The sequence below is a fragment of the Danio rerio genome, chromosome 9, assembly GCF_049306965.1.
Source record: "Danio rerio strain Tuebingen ecotype United States chromosome 9, GRCz12tu, whole genome shotgun sequence".
Taxonomy (NCBI): Eukaryota; Metazoa; Chordata; class Actinopteri; order Cypriniformes; family Danionidae; genus Danio; species Danio rerio.
In genome coordinates this window covers 13840775-13860814 of record NC_133184.1, presented here as the reverse complement: position 1 = coordinate 13860814, position 20040 = coordinate 13840775, and the positions used below count along the sequence as shown (strand labels likewise).

The following is a 20040-nucleotide window of genomic DNA, read 5'->3' as shown; positions in this document are numbered from 1 at the left end:
CATTATGATATGAAATGCTTAATGAACAACAGAAAGAGCACATTTGAAAATATCTGCAAGATATTTTTTTAATCTATTTGGTATATTTAAAAAAAAATCTTTATTATTTTTAAACATTAAAAAAGTTAAACAATAAAAAAGGCCTTTGATACACAAATAAATGATAGACAGACAGACAGACAGACAGACAGACAGACAGACAGACAGACAGATAGACAGATAGATAGATAGATAGATAGATAGATAGATAGATAGATAGATAGATAGATAGATAGATAGATAGATAGATAGATAGATAGATATCACATAACAGAAAAATAATGAAATAAAATACTGCAAATAAAATGCAAGGTATATAAGGGTACATTTGAGGTATATAAGGGCTTACATTTAAGGGTACATTCGTTTTTAGGAAAGACAGCAACATAGTATAAATGATCCCCGGAAACAACTAAAAATGCTATGATATACATGCAAACCAAATGGGTAACACTTTAAAATAATGGTCCTTTAGTTTATGTATTTGCAAACATGAACAAAGAATTAGTAATGCATTTATTGTGTCAAATTTTCATCTCTGTTAACATAATTTAAGTTAAATATTTATAAAAAAGTTTATTATATATTAAAACTCATTGATCATTAACTAATGTTAACAAGCACAACGTTGGATTTTAATAATGCATTTGCAAATGTTGAACCATGATTAAAAAATGCTTTAGAAAATTATTCATACTTTAATTAATACATTAATTAACATTAATGGACTATTTTTCTAAAGTGTTACACCAAAGAGTTGAAGCCATTAAAAAAAATATATATATATTGTAATAAATATTAGAAAAATAAAGTACAAGTATATATATATATATATATATATATATATATATATATATATATATATATCACACGAGTAGCAGTGAAATGTATATCACACGAGAGGCGTGCAAGTTCACAGGCCGATTGCCTTAGTGTCCCACCAGTGACAATATAGTACAGCCATAGCGCACTGCTACACATGTGATATTGCGTTTATACAACAGTTTGACGGCATAATCCTGTATATAAAAAAGAAAATCAAACATTGAGAGTCTAAAAAAAAAACTTTTGTATGAAAAACTACTTTCTTCCGCCATTCATTCTTATCTGCAGCTGTGGTCAGAACAGCAGAAATGTTGCTCATTCACCAACGTCAATTTAGATTTTGATGACATTTTAAGATTATAAGGCTGAACAGCATGAAATGCCATCAGTCTAGAGATTTCTCAGTATTTCTCTTTTGCAATTGAGAGATCACAATATTACTATGGTATAAATACAACACTACAACATACAAAAGAGAGAGATCGACTGAAAAAATGAAATGAAAATGAATGAATTTAGATTTGTTTATATTTTACAAAAATTTGAATTGAAACATATATTGGCATATACACTTATTATGCAGTACGTGTCAATTTTGTTTTTGTTTACATGGTAATGAAACGGTATAATAATTTTTTTTTTTAAATGCTCCAAAATGCAATTGATTTGTAAAAGAATGGTCAAAATGCAAATAAAAGTTGTTAAGGGTGAATAAGGATCATTTTGACAACATTGTTGCTTGTTGGCAAAACTTAACAAAAATCTTGCTGTACATCGTTATATAAACAAAACATAACCTAAATGTAAGAAATAACTAAAAATACACTTTTTTTTCACTTAACAAAAGCTTTAGGTAGATTTTATGACATTGTAAACAGTTCAAATTAGAAATAACCCCTTAACTCTAACCCTTAACTCTATAGTGAAAGATGACCTAAATATGTAGTTTACAGTACATTACGGTATGTGGCATGATAAAACAAATGATTGCTGTAAAGTCACAAACAGCATTTTACTCAAGAATTCACACGAGTGTTAATTTGCCCTATATTACACAGAAAGGCATTTGTTTTTTGCAGTTCAGTTCTTTTACATATATTGGAACATTTCAAAAATTCCCATCTTTGTTGTTGTGCATATCTGTTAGTCATGTACGATCAGGAGTAAACCAGCTGGCAGGAATCCACTGCGGTTCTTCTTGAGCATGTTGTATAGCGGTGAACAAATCCATGCATGAATCTTGCAGATCTTCATTTACAATCACACAGTCAAAAAACTGACGGTACTTGGCCTCCATGGCCCTGCTCACGTCCTCAATGTCCTCAAAGTCTTTATCCTAAGGAAACCAGCGGGAAGATATACGTTACATCTTCATCAAAATGCTTATCGATGTATTATCAGACACGAATGTATCATAAGAAATATCGAAGGCTTATCTTACATGGAAGTATCTCTTAATGTATCTATTGGCAAGAAAATGTGGGTCTTTTCTTGTTTGTCTCATGCCTTCAGGCGATGGTGGACGCACATATATGATGTAGGGCTTCAGCATTTTGTTCCTGACTGATTGAATGCACTGGAATACAAAGACATGTGCATGATAAGTACTATTTGCAACCTTACTGATGATAAGAACGTACATTTTGATGGTTACACCTAACAACAAGGTTCCATTAGGTAATGTTAGTTCTAGTATTTACCAACATGAACAAACAATGAACAAAAGAGTTATTTTTTTACTTTTTTTTAATCTATGTTAACATTAGTCAATTGTAAAATTGGAATATATTTTTTTAATTTTGTAAATTTTTTGTGTTGAGTTATGATTATGCTGAGTCAGCCAGTTAACAACACAGCTTGTTTTGTACAAAATGTCTCAATGTATTTATTGGCCGTAATTGCCCTTTTATATGTAACCAGTTTCTTCTTAAAACTTGCCCGCCTCCAAGTAACATATGGATTCTGCCCATCCTCCCACCTCTTATTGTAAGCAGATAGCAAAGTGGCAAACGATGGTGCCTTTAGTTTTTCATCGTTCCTGGCATGCAGTCTACTGTGTTCAGATGTAACTTTAGAGGCTCACAGATGTCCCTACATAGATCCCCAGCTTCAGAAGAGGCAACAGCAAAATGCATAATTTTTATATATGATAATTCTATATAAGAGAATATCCTAGAAAGAGTTTGCAAAAACTTACTTGTGTATGCTAATTTTTTTCCAGACTGTATAACCAGAGTGGGGCAATACGATGCCGGACTTGCATCAAAATTGCATTTAAAAGATGTAGCTATGACAACTATTTGTCTGAAAGATCGATGCATTTTTTTATATACATATAATATATTCAGTCAAGTTTAGAATTAGATCATCAGCCTTCTTGATTGTCAGTGCTTAACACACTAACCAGCTCAAAAACTGTAGATCATCATTGTTAAATAAACCAGTGTCACTTTTCATAAGTATAGATGCTTGTTCAAATACATTTTTCATTGATAATGGCAAGCTGCAAAATTGTGCCAGTCCATCTCTTCTACATATAGTATAATAGTTGCATATCATTTATCATTGCTTGATTTTGCAACCTGCCATTATCAATGGAAAATGTATTCCAACAAACATCTCAACCAAACTTTGTCTGCTGGCTTTTGTCTGAATGACTGCAAGAGATGGACAGGCGCAATCTCACATTTTGTCATTATAATGTGGAAAGTTCAAATACAATCATTCAGACAAAAGCAAGCAGACAATCAAAGTTTTTGTTGTTGTGCTGTGTGTGCTGCACTAAACCTGCTCCTCAGCTTAGCTTAGCTACTCCTCAGCAATGAAATGGATCACCATTCCTGCAATCTCAAAGAGGGAGGTGGTGGAGCATCAGCTCATTAGCATTTAAAGAGATATGAAGCTAAAAGATTACACATTTCTTTAAATACATAAATTATGTTATTACACTGCAAGATGCATTCAGACAGTATCACTTATTCATTCATTCATTCATTCTTTCATTCATTCATTTTCTTTTAGACTTAGTCCCTTTACTAATTTGGGGTCGCCACAGGGAAATGAACCGCCAATAAATCCAGCATATGTTTTATGCAGCGGATGCCGTTCCAGCTGCAACCCATCTCTGGGAAACATCCATACACATTCATTCACACTCATACACTACGGACAATTTAGCTTACCCAGTTCACCTGTACCACATGTCTTTGGACTGTGGGGGAAACCGTAGCACCTGGAGGAAACCCACACGAATGCAGGCAGAACATGCAAACTCCACACAGAAATGCCAACTGACCCAGCCGAGGCTCGAACCAGCAACCTTCTTGCTGGGAGGCGACAGCCACTGCGTCGTCATCGCTTATACAAAGTGATGCAAATTATAAGTGCTGGACACATTAGGCCTGATTGCCTAAGTGTAAAATACAGTATTATTTCTCTAAAGAAATGCATATTGTCATTTCCAGGCATGGCTGTGCCTTTTGTCAATAACAAATACTACAGGCAAGGCTCTGAAAACAAGTTACTTGTACTAAACCTATAATGGCAGGTTCTGTTTCTACTAATTAGCACTGCCCACTAAATTGTGTATTTAACTATGTGCCCACTGCAGTAGTTAAGAGAGATTGTTCGATGAATGCCACAGCGACGATTTCTTTTTAAAGGATTCTGCTTTGAAGACATCTGAAAATCCGAGAGGGGTTTGGATGCAGACCTGGTGCAGTGCAATCTGAGCTGCATCCAAGGCTTTTTAATGTGCTTACCTAACCCCACCCCTAACCCTACCTGTCACAGTGATGTCACTCACTCCATTTAGTGCATTGTGTCTGACATTGCATCGCTGAGTGACGCAATCTCAGCTTGCATCATAAAGGCTGCATCCAGATACTATAGGAAAATCCTCCTGGTTTTGTCTTTTCTTCAAATGCACATCAAAGCAAAATGGTTCACTTTGGACTGAGGTGTTTTTGACAAGGTAAAAAAAAAAAGAGTTTATTTACACTGCCCGTGAGTAATTAAGCCAAAGACTTTATATCAATGAAAATCATATCAACTGGTTTAAAATGGGAGTTTGATGATATATGTTTGATATACGTTAGTTTATAAATTAACTAACATTAACTAATGGAACTTTATTGTAAATTGTGACCAGTTTGATAAACATTAGGGCACTTACATGAGGTTCAATGTCAATAACACATATTTTCCCATTGTCCAATACATCTTTAACCGAGTCCAAGCTGGTTCCATACATGTGTCCATTATGCTCTTCATACTCATAAAATCTGAGAATTGATAAGAACACAAAAAACATGCCAGAAAAAGATAAATCTCAAGATCAGTTATACAGTATATGTTTTTAAAAGCATTTAAATCATAAAATATAGCATTACTTGTGATTAACCACCATATAGGCAAACACTTCCTTGGTCACAAAGTGATACTCACGCCCATTCTTCTCACCCATATTTTGGGGCCGTGTCGTGTCTGGAGAATAACAAGACAAGTTGTAACCTACACTGTTTTCTTTTAAGGGACAGTCGACCTAAAACTGAACATTTCTATTAAAAAGTTCATGAATTCATTTATTCTGTTGAACACAAACCAAAATATATTTAAGAATGTTGGAAACCAGTAGCCACTGACATCCATAGTAGAAAAAGAAAATCCCATTGAGAGTCAATGGATAGTGATTTTCAACATTTTTCAAAATACCTCCTTTTGTGTTAGAAGGGAGAAACACAAACAGTATTGGACCAAGTGAAGGGTGAGTAAATGAGGACAGAATTTTCATTTTTGGATAAACATTAGGGCAGACGTTAAAAGAATCAATGGATTACATACAAGATACCGGTCCCTGGTATGTATTAGGATTGATTTTGATTAGCCTCCTTCTTAGTTCATTTACACCCACTCCTGATGGACCTGTGGAAAAAATGGAAAAGCATTAAGGCTTTAATCAGACAGTGAGCCAAATGGTATTCATTATCGGTTTATTTATGAATATAGTAATCCTGCACATTGAGGATCATACCAATCAGCACAATGAGACGCGGGGGATCGTCAATGTGGCGCTGATAGTGGACCACCTCTTCATAAAGGTTGGCTGAGGTGTTATGACAGCTACTGATGCTGCAGGAATAACATGACGGCTTTCGCTTGCTGTATGATTTCCTCCTCCACACGCGAAGACTGTGCCGGAACCCCGCTGATTCAAACAAAATGATCAGTTTACTTTTTGGATCTATACACGGGTTATATTGGACAGAATGCACATTCACCGTTTAAGTGCATTCGGATTTCATACCTATGTATAAGCCCTGCATGTGTTCACCATTCTCACCCTCCTCTGAAACTGTACAAAACAAAATGTTGCTCAATGATCTTCATGAAAACATCTTTATCTTCTTTAAAAAAGAAGGATTACACACCATAATAACATACAAAAAGAAACGTATGTTAATTCAGCTTGTTGCTAAAAATGTTTCAACATCAAAACTATAGAACATTTACAAGATTTTCCCCCACTTTTAATGAAAAAGACTTACCTACCGAACTCAAAATCTTCTTCATCTGTAAAAACAAACAAATAAATTTACTATTAAAAGCACAAATTATTCATATAACCCAAATTATTTATTGCAGAATGCCAAATATTGCCATTAATTTCAGAATAAATTGCGGTAACACTTTATTTTGATGTTCCATTAGAGCACAGGTGTCAAACTCAGTTCCAAAAGGGCAGCAGCTCTGCACAGTTTAGTTCCAACCCTAATTAAACACACCTGATCAAACTAATTGAGTCATTCAGGCTTGTTTGAAACCTACAGGTAAGTGTGTTGGAGCAGGGTTGGAACTAAACTGTGCAGGGCTTCGGCCCTCCAGGAACTGAGTTTGACACAACTGCATTAGAGAATTAGTAGACTGCTTGATACTGCTCCTTCAACAGACATTTAACTGACTATAAGAAACTTTGCAAGTACATGTCAACTTAAACTAACCCTAACCCAACCCTAACCTAACAGTCTACTTTTAATCTAATAAGAATTAATTGGCATGTAGATGCAATGAAACCTAAATTCAACAAACGGACTATCAAAATAAAGTGTGACCTAAATTGCTAACTGCAGATTTTTAATTTTACAATTCTGACTAAACTGAGATTTGTGATGAGTAAATTTAAATCTATAAAAATAGCTAAACTGCAACTAATAAAGCTGAAATTATAAACTTGTCAATCACCTAATAATAATATTAACACAATAAATAATAAGTAATACAAATATAAATCACCAGAATTTGTGAAATATTGAGATATAAAGAATTCAGAAAAGTCTGAATTGTGAGATTGTAAACTCCAAGGCCTTAATTACACTTGCTAGTTAGATCAATCCGATCACAAGTGGACAACACGAAATACTGATGTAAACAGTAAAAATAGGACATCAATTTCATTGATGCGATGGGGTATATGCACACATCATGCACACATCCATGTCATCCCATACAAAATCACCACGTGTAAGGTGTTTTCTTTAAAAAACAGCAATCTTCACTGCCTGGCTGAGATTCAATATAAAGTTCAATTTATTTATATAGCACATTGCCAACTGCCACAAGGAAGCACAAAGTGCTTAACAGAGAAAATACAAACAAATGGTATGAACATAATAAACAAAAAAAAGAAAAATTTCGCCTAATTAAAAGATATTACCACAGTTGACCATACTGACAGGATTAAGAACAAGACCATTTGTGTAGACAACAATCAGTAGGGATAAATAATGGGGGCCCAGACCATGTAGGGCTTCAAACCTAGGGCCTCACTCTTTTTATTCATTATTTTGCCGAAGCTCCGCTCTTCTTATTTATTGTCTCACAGCCACATGAGCAAAATGCAGCCTGTAACTTTCATTCCGGCCACTCAAGCATAACAGCGCCATTGTGGTCCAGTGGTAAGCTCGATGCGTTACGATGCCGCCAATTCACGTTTTAACCTCACCTGAGTAGTTCTTTTTTAAATTTTTTTATTGTTAAGACATATAAAACTTTAAGGTTGTTGAACATTTGAAGTTCTAAAGCAGCTGTTTTTTGAAAAAGACATGATAGTGTAATTAGAAACTGAATTGGAAATGACCTTATTTTAATACAGTCAGTCGTGAACTGAGGTGGGCCGGTCTAAGGCTTGAAACTCCAGGGCTGAAATAGAGTCCCACTCCGGCCCTGATTGGGCCCAAATATAATAACCTCCGTTTTCCCCTAGTTTAAAAATAAAAAGTTCTCCGAAAGCCATGTTTTTACCTCCTCCAGGCACAGTAAAAAAAAAAGTGTAAAGTGGGTATTAGACTAAACAAGATGCACTGCATTAAATAAAAATTTTTCACACCATCTCTTTAAAATATGGAAATTCATTTTAGTCCAGTATTTTCAACGGAATTTTTGCGCTAGCCTGCGGCTAATGACAACAACTACGTTTAAACAATTTTTTGTCGCTTTTTACGCTTTAACAAGCAAATGGATGCTTGAGTCTATTTAACTGATTATACTTGAACTACATTACAACATCAAGGCTGTAAAAGAAACCCTATGAAATTGAAAATAATCATATAACGTTTTCACCGGATGTTCTTTATTGGCTAAAAACACTAGCTGGGCATATAGCCCATTTACTCATGCAGTGAACAAGTAATAATGAATGAGTGAACATCTATTACAACATTAACAAGTAAGCAAGTAAATGAAATATGTTGCAAACTACAATATAGAGTACAGTAGTTTCCATTTTTGTGACTGACTGATTGTATTCGACCACATGAGTGTTTTTGTTTAGACTATGAATACACTTGTTAAATGCATTTTTAACTACTTGAGGAATTAGGTAAAAAATGGTCATGTTTAAAATATATTACACCCTTGTTAAAGCTGTATTTAGTATTGTCAACTTGTAATCAATTTGATGAAAACACGTGATAAAAACTTTGAACTGGCACAAGTTTGTGGTGGAAATGGATATAGTACAGTATGAAAAGTTAAATAAATGAACCTGCTAAATAACAAGACAGTGTATGGAAATTAAATTTAAGAAATGGTTGCATAATTACCTGTTTCAGTGCATTTAATTTTGTCCGTTATTTCCTCTTCTCCTTCAGCAAAAAAAAGGAGACTTACAAATTATCTATTTCACATTCAATTTAATAAAAAACTAGACAGACCCTAAGTTCTTATAATTAAATACTGAGTTTAACATTTAAAGACAGACTCTAGTAGCATGCACTCTTAACAATTCATGTATTGAATACCGAATGTATTAATTAAATAATGTTGCAAACTATTTGACTATAAATTAAATAATGCTCTAAACATATAAAGCAAACCCAAAAAAACATAGTGAAATACAAACAGATACATACCAACATCATCTGCGCTCACTTTAGATAACAAAGCAAAGGAATGACAAAGAATTAGAACAATAGTAAACAAATATTATGTTATTAAAGGTAAAGCTGACCCAAAATATTATTTTAAACTATGATTTCAAACTCATGAGTTTTTTATTCTGTTCAACACAACAAAAGATATTGTGAAAAATGTTAACTTCTTGTTTATTCAACAGAATAAAGATGAAAGGTGTGGAACAGGTTTGGAAATGAAACCTAACCCTAACCCAACATAGAAAATAATCATATGACTAGACCACATCATTTTTTTTCTACTTTTTTTTTTTGTGTTACTACAACACACAACATATGAGCATGCTGTTTTTTTTCTATTATGCCTTTAAAACATATTTAAAACATCAGGTCAAGTCTTGTATGGTTTTACCTGCTTGCTTTTTTTCATGACAGCCTCTCTGTAATGTCTGTATTTATAATCAGTGATACAAATGTGTCTGAAATGGCATGAAAAGACCTTGCAAATGTCAAGGGGCCAGTTGCAGAAATAGCTCATACATTAAGACTGTGTCTTAAGAACTAGTCTGACAGTCTAGCAATTAGTCAGGGTTAATCAGTCTTACTTTTCGGATTCAAATTAGAGCAACCTACTCTTTTTTTGTAACCTAAAGTCATAAGCAGTTTTGAAAAGTAAATGAAATGACAAACTTGCACTGTAGGTATAGTCTCAGCAGTTTAGGTAATAGGCCACAGATGCTTGCTTCTAATTCTTCTGAAAGAATATGCAAAACAATCCTAACAATGGAGATAATCCTATACTATCATTGACCCTCTTTAATGGTTGAGGGCAAGGTGGACAAGTCAATCAGTCATGAAGGAAGGATCATGCCAAGAAAAGCTAGCTTTCAAGCTTCTTTACAGTAATTAGATCAGGGTGAAGAGAGGGCAGGGATAAGAGGCTTATGATGCCAACCAACATCTTTAAAGACTGCGCAGAAGATCATACATCTGTGTGTGTGTGGGTGGGTGGGTGTGCTTGTTTTGGTGGTTTATGAAGACACAAATTTGTACCATGACATGGGTGTGACCTAGGTATTACAAGGTTGAGGTGGTTTATGAGGACATGCCTTGTGTCCTTGTAATGCAAAACAGTTATAAGTCATATTTAATGACTTATAACAAGAGTCTTTTGACATTAAATATTTGCTACAGGATTTCTTTGAGGGTTGTGTTTAGGGGTTGGGGTAAGGTAAGGCCATATAATTAAAAGTGATATAAAGTATAAAGTGTCAAAGCAAGGCTTTCTCGAGGGCCAGTGGCCGGCCTTTTTCGGCTCGCCGAATGCTTTGGGCCAAAGCAAACTAGCTGGGGCTTCAGGGCGGAGGGAAAGCAGAGGCAGAGTTTGCAAGATGGTGTGCTGCTGTCATTACACTAGTTTTCCCATCACACATGAGTACATGTGCCCAAAAAAATAATAAATAAATAAATAAATAAATAAGGGAAAGAAAAAACTTGGTACTGGTCAGTTTAAGATATTCCATAAACCAAGGCTACGGGGCTTTTGCTTAAGATGACCCTTATGCATACCTGTTGCATAAAATAATAATTAAAGTAACCTAATTTTAATTTAATAAGTTATATTTCTTTGCTGCATCTTCATTGATGCTTCAAAAACGCATGCAAAATAATCTTTAAACCATATTAAAGACACAACTGCCCATAACTTTCAGTTGTCGAGAGTTTTTGTCAAGTTTAAAATGTGTTTGTGCATGAAACATGCACGTTTAGGTGCATGTACAGTGTATTTGTTTGAGAAAAACCACCCGAAAGAGCACTCGCTTCACAGCTCTGTCTTACCAAGAGCGGCTTCTTTCTTTTTTTAATTTTGGAGATTATACAGTATATGAATACAACAGAAAGACATAAAACTTTACAAATTATGTGTGGAGTTTTGTAGTGTCACAGATCTAGATAAAATAAGCAATAAGCTACTGAAATCATAAAAAAAAATTACAAATATATGGATTAAATAAAAACAAATTAAATAAATAAACCAATATAAAACAAACAAAAGCTATAACACTTTAGGTATAAACAATATAATTTACGTAAATCGTTTTAAGCCATTTTAAACTTTCATTATACAAAGGTCTATCTCAAAAAATGATTTTAGACATTTTGTAAAAACAATAAAGAATGTAGGAGTTTAGAAATAATATTCATAAAGTATTTGGATAGGATGATAGTAATCAAATCATGCAGACAGAGCATTTTTGGGTGAGCGAAACATCAGAAATACCTTCCATTTCCTTTCTGTTATCCAGTCCTGAAGGACTGCTTTATTAAAGGGTCAGGGAAAAACTGCATGCAAAAAATGTAGCCTAGTTTATGTGCTCAAACAAATGTATATGTTTTATATGACGTGATAACGTAAAAAAAAAATAGAGCTTTATCAAAAGGATGTTTAATATTTTAAATTGTAATTATGCTTTAGGGAGAATCAGTCTAGATATGCTATTCTGCTATCATTATGTTATAAAAAATATTTTATATTAAGTTATTAACCGATAAATTATATAGTTTTATGTTAAGTTTTATGTTAGTTTTATGTTAAGGATGGGTCATCTTCCGTTGAGACCATGAGACCACTCGATGCATGATGCCAACAGTCGGTCGGCGTGTAAATGAATATAATGAATAAAAATACATAGGCCTATGTGTATAGACATATAATGTAGCTAATGCTGTACAATATCATGTTCAATATCGTGCATTTGGATCATTTCATAATGATGCAATGGTATGCTCTGTCTGCCTGATTCCTGCTGAACTGGGCTGGTTGTGTGATGTTTGATTCATGGGGCATTCTGAGGGGCGGGGTTTGCATGCCTAGCTGCGAGTTATTGGTCTGATAGTGGAAACGGATCACGATTTCAGCTTCACCGCTCAACCTCCCAGGCGAGTGGCCCAGACCGGCCTAATAAAAGCCCTGGCTTACACTGGCCTGACAGTGAAAATGCGGATATTGACTTGTATGGAACCCTGCATTTTTTTACAGTGTATGCAGAGTCCTTATAAAATACCAAAACCAACATGTGTGTGTGTTTTACGTACAGGGTCTGATGCAGGTGTGAGCTTGATAAGGTTGAGACCACCACAGCTCCCTTTGTTTGCTGCAAAAAAAGAATTAAAACTTCAGTTAAGCGCAAAAAAACAACAGTTTGATGACTTAGTTTTGAAAGAATGTTTGGATCATTAAAAACTGACTGTCTGAACTGGTTAGTGGAGGGAATAAGACCGCAACACAGCGAGGCACTGTGGAGTTTTCTGGCTTGCCACCATCGGATGTCCCTCTGGTCTACAATCTCCAGCAAATCTCCTTTACTGAAGGCCATGCCAACATCTGGACAGGGGATTGCAGGGTCCTGCAGAGGACTGTAGTCCACCATGGCTCTCACATACAGCTAATGAGAGAATGAAACGATCAGATTAAACTTAAAAGTAACTACTAGCGAATTACAGCTGAAGTCTATTAATTATCAATATTATATGAAGCTCTGCTAAGAGACTATAAAAGTCTTCTATGTTTACTTATTTACAAATTCATCTAAATCAGGAATGCCCAAAACTCTGTCCTGGAGGGCTGGTGTCCTGCAGAGTTTAGTTACAGCTTGCCTCAACACACCTGCAAGGACATTTCTAGCAAGCCTACTAAGAGCTTGAATAGCTAGCCCTGGTGTCTCTGATTGGAGTTGGATCTAAAGTATGCAGGACATCAGCCTTCCAAGACTGAAGCTGTTTCTCAATTCCAAGAATACTGAGAACAGACTTGCGTTCTTGTGGAGACCGTTCTTGCCAAGTGACCTCCTAGGAACAAACTGAGGAGGCCGCGAGAACAGAGAACGCGTCCTGTGAGAAATGAGATGCTGCGTTCTTCCTGATGGTCACATCACCTTCACGCATTTTTAATGGAAAATTATTTAAATATTGCAGTATTCATACATTAAATTTATAGTTGTCCCCCTTTATTGAGCCACAAATGACTTCTGTGACTTCTCGAATGAGTTTTGCACTCAAGTCTGCATTGATACATCCTCGATGTTAAGAACACATCCAGGAATTTTTTTACACATCCTCCCATCCCAGCGACGTTCCAGGGACAGACGAGTCTTCGCTGAGGCCATCTTCCAGCCTAAACCACGGCGAATGAAGCTCTGCACAAGACTTTTGGCCAGCGGAGAAATTAAAATGGTCGTGCCCAACTGAGTCTGGTTCCCTCAAGGTTTTTTTTCTTCACTCCCATAAGGTGAAGTTTTTTTTCCCTCTCCGCTGTCGCCACTGCCTCGCATGGTTCAGGATTGGTAGAGCTACGCATCGATGAATTGGCTCTTCAGTGTTTGAACTCTCAGTAATGATTAAATCACACTGAACTGAGCTAAACTGAACTGAACTGAACTAAAACACTAAAACCTGAACTACACTGTTCCAGTTACTATGACCATTTATGTGAAGCTGCTTTGACACAATCTACATTGTAAAAGCGCTATACAAATAAAGCTGAATTGAATTGAATTCTTGTGGTCTTGAATTTTGGAACTGAACTTCGGAGGTTGATCATGAGGTTACAAGAGAACACAAGGACTCAAGAGCACTGAATTACACATATATAGAAACAGCCCGAGTTTGGGCCCTCCTGATTTAAATGAACATTTTGCCATTTTTAAAAGACATTTCCTGTATATATTGGATTTACATTGCACTTACGGTTGCTTGACTGTTGGTGGGTTGTGTTGAATTAGGGATAACTTTAAACAGAATATTTCCTTGAGATCGAACCTGTGAAAGAACAGGACACTGCATAAATGGATACGGTGATTGAGTATGTTTACATACACCAATAATCAGATTTATTACGATTAAGACAATACTCTAAATTAAGATTCTACCATGTAAACAGTGATTTTTGATTAATTTAAGGTTGATTTAAGGTCATAATGGCACTCAACAGAAATCATATTAAGACAAGTAGAGTATGCCAAATTTAGTCATCATGTAGTCATCAAATTTTGCCATCATGTACAACTTTTCACCGTGTTTTGCGACAGGATAGTTCTCTGCACCTATCAAGTCAATAACGGACCACATACACCGTGAAATAAGTTTTTTCCCCTATTTCAAATTCCATTAAAACAACACTCATCCAGTAGTCCTTAAAGGCTGATTTATACTTCTGCATAAAGCACAGGCGTATGCTAGGGCGCAGCCTATGCGTTGACGCATAGCCCTACGCCGTTGTCGTCGGCATCGCTGACGTGTGCCTCTCAAAAAATGTAACTACACGCTGCAACGACGCATAGCGCAAACTCTGTGATTGGGTGGCTTGGTAGCGCTGACGAGTCTGGGCGGGACTAAGAGCCGTGCGAGTGGCGCAAGCCCAATAGAGTGATTGTTTACATGTGTGGAGTCTCGTGAAGAAGCTCCGGATGGAAAGTTTTGATTTGTGTTTACCTCATAGTTAAAGTTGTTGCACGTCCACCGGTTCCTGCCTCAAAATGAGCGAGTTTGAACCACTTGTAAATTCAGAAAGCATTCAGAAAAAACAAAACACCAGCAAAGAAACTCAACACAGAGGAACATTAACACCTCATTGCCAACTAGCATTTCGGAAGTGTTATTGCAGATCAACAAAGATGCACAGAAGTATAATAATGTTGCATACGCCGTGGGTTACAAAGGTCACTTGATGCAGAAGTATAAACCAGGCTTAATTCGTACTCGCATCCAATATATCAGTTTATCACAGGGGGCATGCATGTTCCTGTATGAAAGTGAAAGTGCCAAACTGCAGTTAAAGCCGAAACATCCAAAATTACATGAAACTTCTCAGGAAATGTGGATATCATGGTGACACAACAATGGTAATTGTTTTATGTGCTATAACATAAAAAATGTGATCATGAAAGGAACATTCAAAAACTCATATAAACACCTTGATCATATTATTGTCTTATTCAGATTAAGGCAAATAATTTGATTACTGATGTCCATGTAAACGTAGTCATTGTAAGGGTAGGTACTATTCTGGGATGGTAGGAGGGGCGGGGAGAGATGTAAGAACACACAAAAAGGAAAGTTTACCAGAATATTTATGACATGCTCAGGCTGCATTCCTCGAACTTTCTGTCCATTTACTTCCACCAGCTTGTCACCAGAATTAAGAAGTCCTACAAGACACACAAACACTGCTTAAATCCTGCCACCCGCTCACATTCAAATGTGCCTCTATTCAATCAACATCCGTTAATAGAAACAAGCCTCCACCTTACAGATTTTTTAATAATCCATATCATGCACATGGAAAATACAATCTTAAAGACAACATCTACTTCTATTTCATTGCGACTTGTTTTAATTTGATGAGATTGAAAGCTGTACCAATGGGTTACTCACCACTGCGGTCTGCCAGTCCTCCATGTATCACCCTTGCAATGAAGATGTTTCCTGTTTTCTCATCCTTCCTAATTGTTGCTCCCTAAAAATGGGGAAAAGGACAAAATGGTTAGCCAATTGGTTGTCAGTGATGACTTGCATCACATGGTGATTCCCACAGATGTTACAGGTTCAGTGAAGATTACATCATGATGAAATATTAGAAAGACACTTCAGTAATGAGATTGCAGAGTACGGTCATTTCACGGTCAAGAAAGAACTTTTCACAGTTTTGGGAAGGACACATATGACTGATGAATGGGTTGATGAAAGTGCTTCGAATCAATATTGAATAGAGAACAGTGTCACTCTTGAACAATATTACCAAGCACCAATGGATGAATGGTGAAAATGGATGAGATGAAAAAGAAACTCAATTAAGAAAATAGTTGCCTGTTAGTCAAGTAGTTCCACAGTGGTGAAGAGTGCCATTGTGTGTTCAGTAAGCGAAGAGTGGTGTGAGGAGAGAGAAGTGGGAACACTGCCACTGTTATTTCCTCATCTTTGACTTTTTCTTCTTGCTAGAGAGGCAAAGTATTGCATCACAGTCATCGTTGGGACTGGAGGCTGTCAAACCGTTTGACAGGGGCGTCTGTTCGGTTTTATTTCCAAATTTGTTTCTCGTCTGATTGGATAAAGATCTGCATTGTGTTGCTTCGCAAGAACCTTCAACATTACACATCTGAAAGGAGGAGGAAAACGATGACAAAGATGAGGATGAAGACGACGAGAAGGAGGAGGAGATGCAAGGAGCATTGCTGCAAGATCTCCTGGTTTGTACTATTGGCTGTCCAGGCCAGTTTGAAACACCATCATGTTGGGGTTTTGGAGCATGAGAAACTTCTGGAGACTTGTTTGCAATAATAAGACCCTGCAGTTTGTCAACCACTTCCACCAACAGACTCAACGCCTGAGCGTTTTCCTCCATGTTGTCAGTCATCTTCTCCGTCACGGCCACCATTTTCTGCCTGAGATGTCGCGCATCGCTAGTGCTTGTGTCCATGATGTTGGCAACAGTATGAACAGTGGACCTCAGCTCATCCAAGCTGTGTTGCCTCTTGAACCTCAGAGCTGGATGAGAAGAACACGTGACATCTATGGAGTGGTGCCGTTGAAGCATAGGGCTCGAGGGGGCAGTCTGGGAATAAAGACTACATCCAGGTGGACAACATGAGCATGGGTACACTCGAGATGAGGCAGTGCAAGATGTGCATGGGTGCCATTGACCTTCGACTATGCTTTCTACACCATTTCCACAGTTCTCTTGAAGTTTTGAGGGACAAAACAAAATAGAGTTAGAATAAATATAAAGACAGTAATAGGCCAGTAGTACTGTAGATGTATCTGGGACTTGACCCTTACCCACGATCAAAGAATTATAAACAGCAGGAGCTGACAGGTTAAGACCTCCTCCAGAGAGATGGGCAGTTTGGCAGCACAGGTTGCAGCTCCCGGTGGACTGATACCTGGGCAGCTTGTGTGCCTGTTTAAAGGGTATATTGGAAAGACTGTCTGCGGACTGTAGGGGACACTGTTCCTCTGAGCCAAATTGCCTGGCAAAAGCCAGTTTCTCCATTGTAAACCGCCTAAGACTGTTCCAGTAACTGGGCTTTCCTTCTCCAGCACACTTATATGTGAAACAACAGGATATGTGTTAATAAATAAACAAAGTTCAGTCTAAGTTTTGGATTGTACAGTAGAGCACAGGTGTCAAACTCAGTTCCTGAAGGGCCACAGCTCTGCACAGTTTTGTTCCAACCCTAATTAATCACACCTGATCGAACTAATTGAGTCCTTCAGTCTTGTATGAAACCTCCAGGTAATGGCGCAGTCACACTAGAGTTTGAGCATGAGAAATTCTGTTGAAAAGAGGTGAGCTTAAATAAGTCGATTGTGCATTTAAAAAAGTGAGTGATTGGTCTATGTTTTACATTTCTGTCCAAGAGGTCATGTTTTGATCTTCGATTGGTCTCATGCATTCACATGATGCGATTTCGCAGGTCAGAGTTCACCAAGCGTGAACTGCGAAACTTGATACACAAGCTTGCATTTTCAGTCTGACACATTCGCATGCATATGAATGCAAGTCTATGGTGAGACAAGTCCAGTGTGACCATGGCTTAAGTGTGCTGAAGCAGGGTTGGAACTAAACTGTAAAGGGCTGCAGCCCTCCAGGAACTGTGTTTGACACCCCTGCAGTAGAGCAATGGAGAGTGAAGATAAACCATTAACTTCATATGTTTTTGTTGCAATGAGAAAATGATCGTTATCTTTGCTAAAACAGAATTGGATGTGGATATGAATATTTTAGTAAACAAAAACTAAGACTAAAACTATTGGTAAAAACACATTTTCTTTAACTGAAAAAAATTAGCACACAAAAAAAAAACTATTCAGAATTAATAAGCACTCATTCTGCCATGGAAATCTGACCTGCGGCTGTTTGGAGAAACACCTGGTGATAAGATTTTACCAAACACTAGGCATGTTTAACACTTAAATAATGGCTAACTATATTAGCAGGTTTGGCATGCTGTTCAGGGAGAGAACCCTGAGCTCAGAGATAGATGAGCCCAAGATGATCCCGCCGCGTCAATGAGCATTAGGAGGGACACGAGATTAGGCAGCTCTTGAGAGCTCCACGGGAAAAGAATGCCAATCATGCCAGTGTGTACAGTACGTATTAAGTGCTTGTGACTTTTACTATTATTTAATTTACTTGTGTCACATGTCTTTAGACAGTGGGAGGAAACCGGAGTACCCGGGGAAAACCCACGCAAGCATGGGAAGAACATGTAGCTACTGGCAGCTAGCTCTCTGCAACTCTCATATGGTCGCCCATTGAAGCTAAGCAGGGCTGCGCCTGGTCAGTACCTGGATGGGAGACCACATGGAAAAGCTAGGTTGCTGCCGGAAGTGGTGTTAGTGAGGGGGCATTCAAACTGTGGTCTGTGTGGGTCCTAACACCCTTGTGAAGGGGTCTGACTCTGTGGTTGTTAAAAATCCCAGGATGTCCTTTCTAAAACAGTAGGGGTTTAACCCCGGCATCCATTGGCCTACTAACCATCCCCCTATCAAAATTGGCTTTATCACTCTCCTCTGTGCGGTCTAGCGAAATATGTCTGCCATCGCAGAAACCCACGCGAACGCAGGGAGAACATGCAAACTCCACACAGAGATGCCAACTTAAGGAGGTGACAGCACTATCTACTGCGTCGCCAGAATTATTATTATTATTATTTATGTTGGTCTTCCATAACGAAGATGAGGAATAAAGTTAGGCTGGATATTTATGTAAGATTTGGCATGATCCAATAGGCTATCGATTAGCGATTATGATTAGCGATAGGGATCAGCTGCAGTCAATCTTATCTTGTGCTCCTCTAGAAATTAGTTTGTGAAACTTCACTTATTACTAGGAGGTTTGCATAAGACTTCTTATAAACTACAATGACTCAAACTAAATCTGAAAAAAAAAAACATATAAAAACAATCTAAATGGAAATGTGCTCATAAAATAAAAACCAAACTAAAACTAACAAATCTAATAATGAAATGAACTCAATCGAAACTTAAAAATTTACAGCAGATTTTTAAAAATAGTATACAAATAGAAACTCAAAAGTGCAACACTTTAATAACCTCGGCGGGCGGTGATGCAACAAGATGTTAAAGCTAAAATCCTTGTATCAGCTTGAATGGGCTTATTTTTCCAATATTGTCCTGCCAGATGTACATTGTCCCATTTATTATGCAGCACTACTGTATGCCACAAAATTAAATCTTCAGCATTCAGAGTTAAGCAGCATTTTAGGCTAAAACACATAACTGTGGCTCTAATAATACACACAATGAAGTCCATGTTGGACAAGATTTGTATTTATGTACTATAATAAGACTCGGTTCAATAGGTTACAAAAACCCATTATTACGTAACAATACAGCACTTACCATAGATGAGAAAAATACATTTAATACCACAAACACTTTACATGATATCACACTATAGTGCAACAAGGGATATTTAAGGGGAATTACACCTAAGCTGTTCACTAACGTATCTGAAATTGCAGTGCTATTTACGATCTGATCCTCACCAGAGGCTGTTTGTTCTTTACAAGGCAAACAATCCTCACAGCCTCCTCATTGTCAGACAGATTGTCAGGAAGGGGCGGAAGCACTGGCCCATAATCTCTCTGAGCCACAGAATCATGGGCAGAGAGCAAAGCCTGTGGAGAAAAACACAAGAATCAGTCAAAAAGACTGGCGTACATTTATTAACATATTGCTGATAAAT

General features: G+C 37.0%; 1 protein-coding gene across 12 annotated transcripts in view; it reads right to left on the bottom strand.

Moving 5' to 3' along the window:
- Positions 1 to 1343: 1343 nt before the first annotated feature.
- mpp4a (MAGUK p55 scaffold protein 4a) overlaps positions 1344 to 20040 on the bottom strand; it is a 30507-nt gene continuing 11810 nt past the window's right edge. The window contains exons 6-22 of one of the 12 annotated variants that reach the window (XR_011016797.2): positions 19841 to 19972; positions 17106 to 17370; positions 16137 to 17006; positions 15705 to 15786; positions 15393 to 15478; positions 14019 to 14090; positions 12522 to 12718; positions 12344 to 12427; positions 8964 to 9005; positions 6411 to 6435; positions 6170 to 6217; positions 5897 to 6070; positions 5707 to 5787; positions 5256 to 5349; positions 5039 to 5147; positions 2306 to 2440; positions 1376 to 2200 (exon numbers count right to left, since the gene is read on the bottom strand). Coding sequence is in view for 5 of the 12 variants with exons in the window: in XM_021478855.3 (XP_021334530.1) it covers positions 2012 to 2200; positions 2306 to 2440; positions 5039 to 5147; positions 5256 to 5349; positions 5707 to 5787; positions 5897 to 6070; positions 6170 to 6217; positions 6415 to 6435; positions 8964 to 9005; positions 9273 to 9290; positions 12369 to 12427; positions 12522 to 12718; positions 14019 to 14090; positions 15393 to 15478; positions 15705 to 15786; positions 19841 to 19972 (1539 nt within the window). In the remaining 7 variants the exon portion in view is untranslated. Of the gene's footprint in view, positions 2201 to 2305; positions 2441 to 5038; positions 5148 to 5255; positions 5350 to 5706; positions 5788 to 5896; positions 6071 to 6169; positions 6247 to 6410; positions 6436 to 7897; positions 9006 to 9272; positions 9291 to 12343; positions 12428 to 12521; positions 12719 to 14018; positions 14091 to 15392; positions 15479 to 15704; positions 15787 to 16136; positions 17007 to 17105; positions 17371 to 19840; positions 19973 to 20040 lie in introns of those variants that run through there. The other 11 variants (XR_012385220.1, XM_021478855.3, XM_068223563.2 and 8 more) reach the window with 11 other exon arrangements.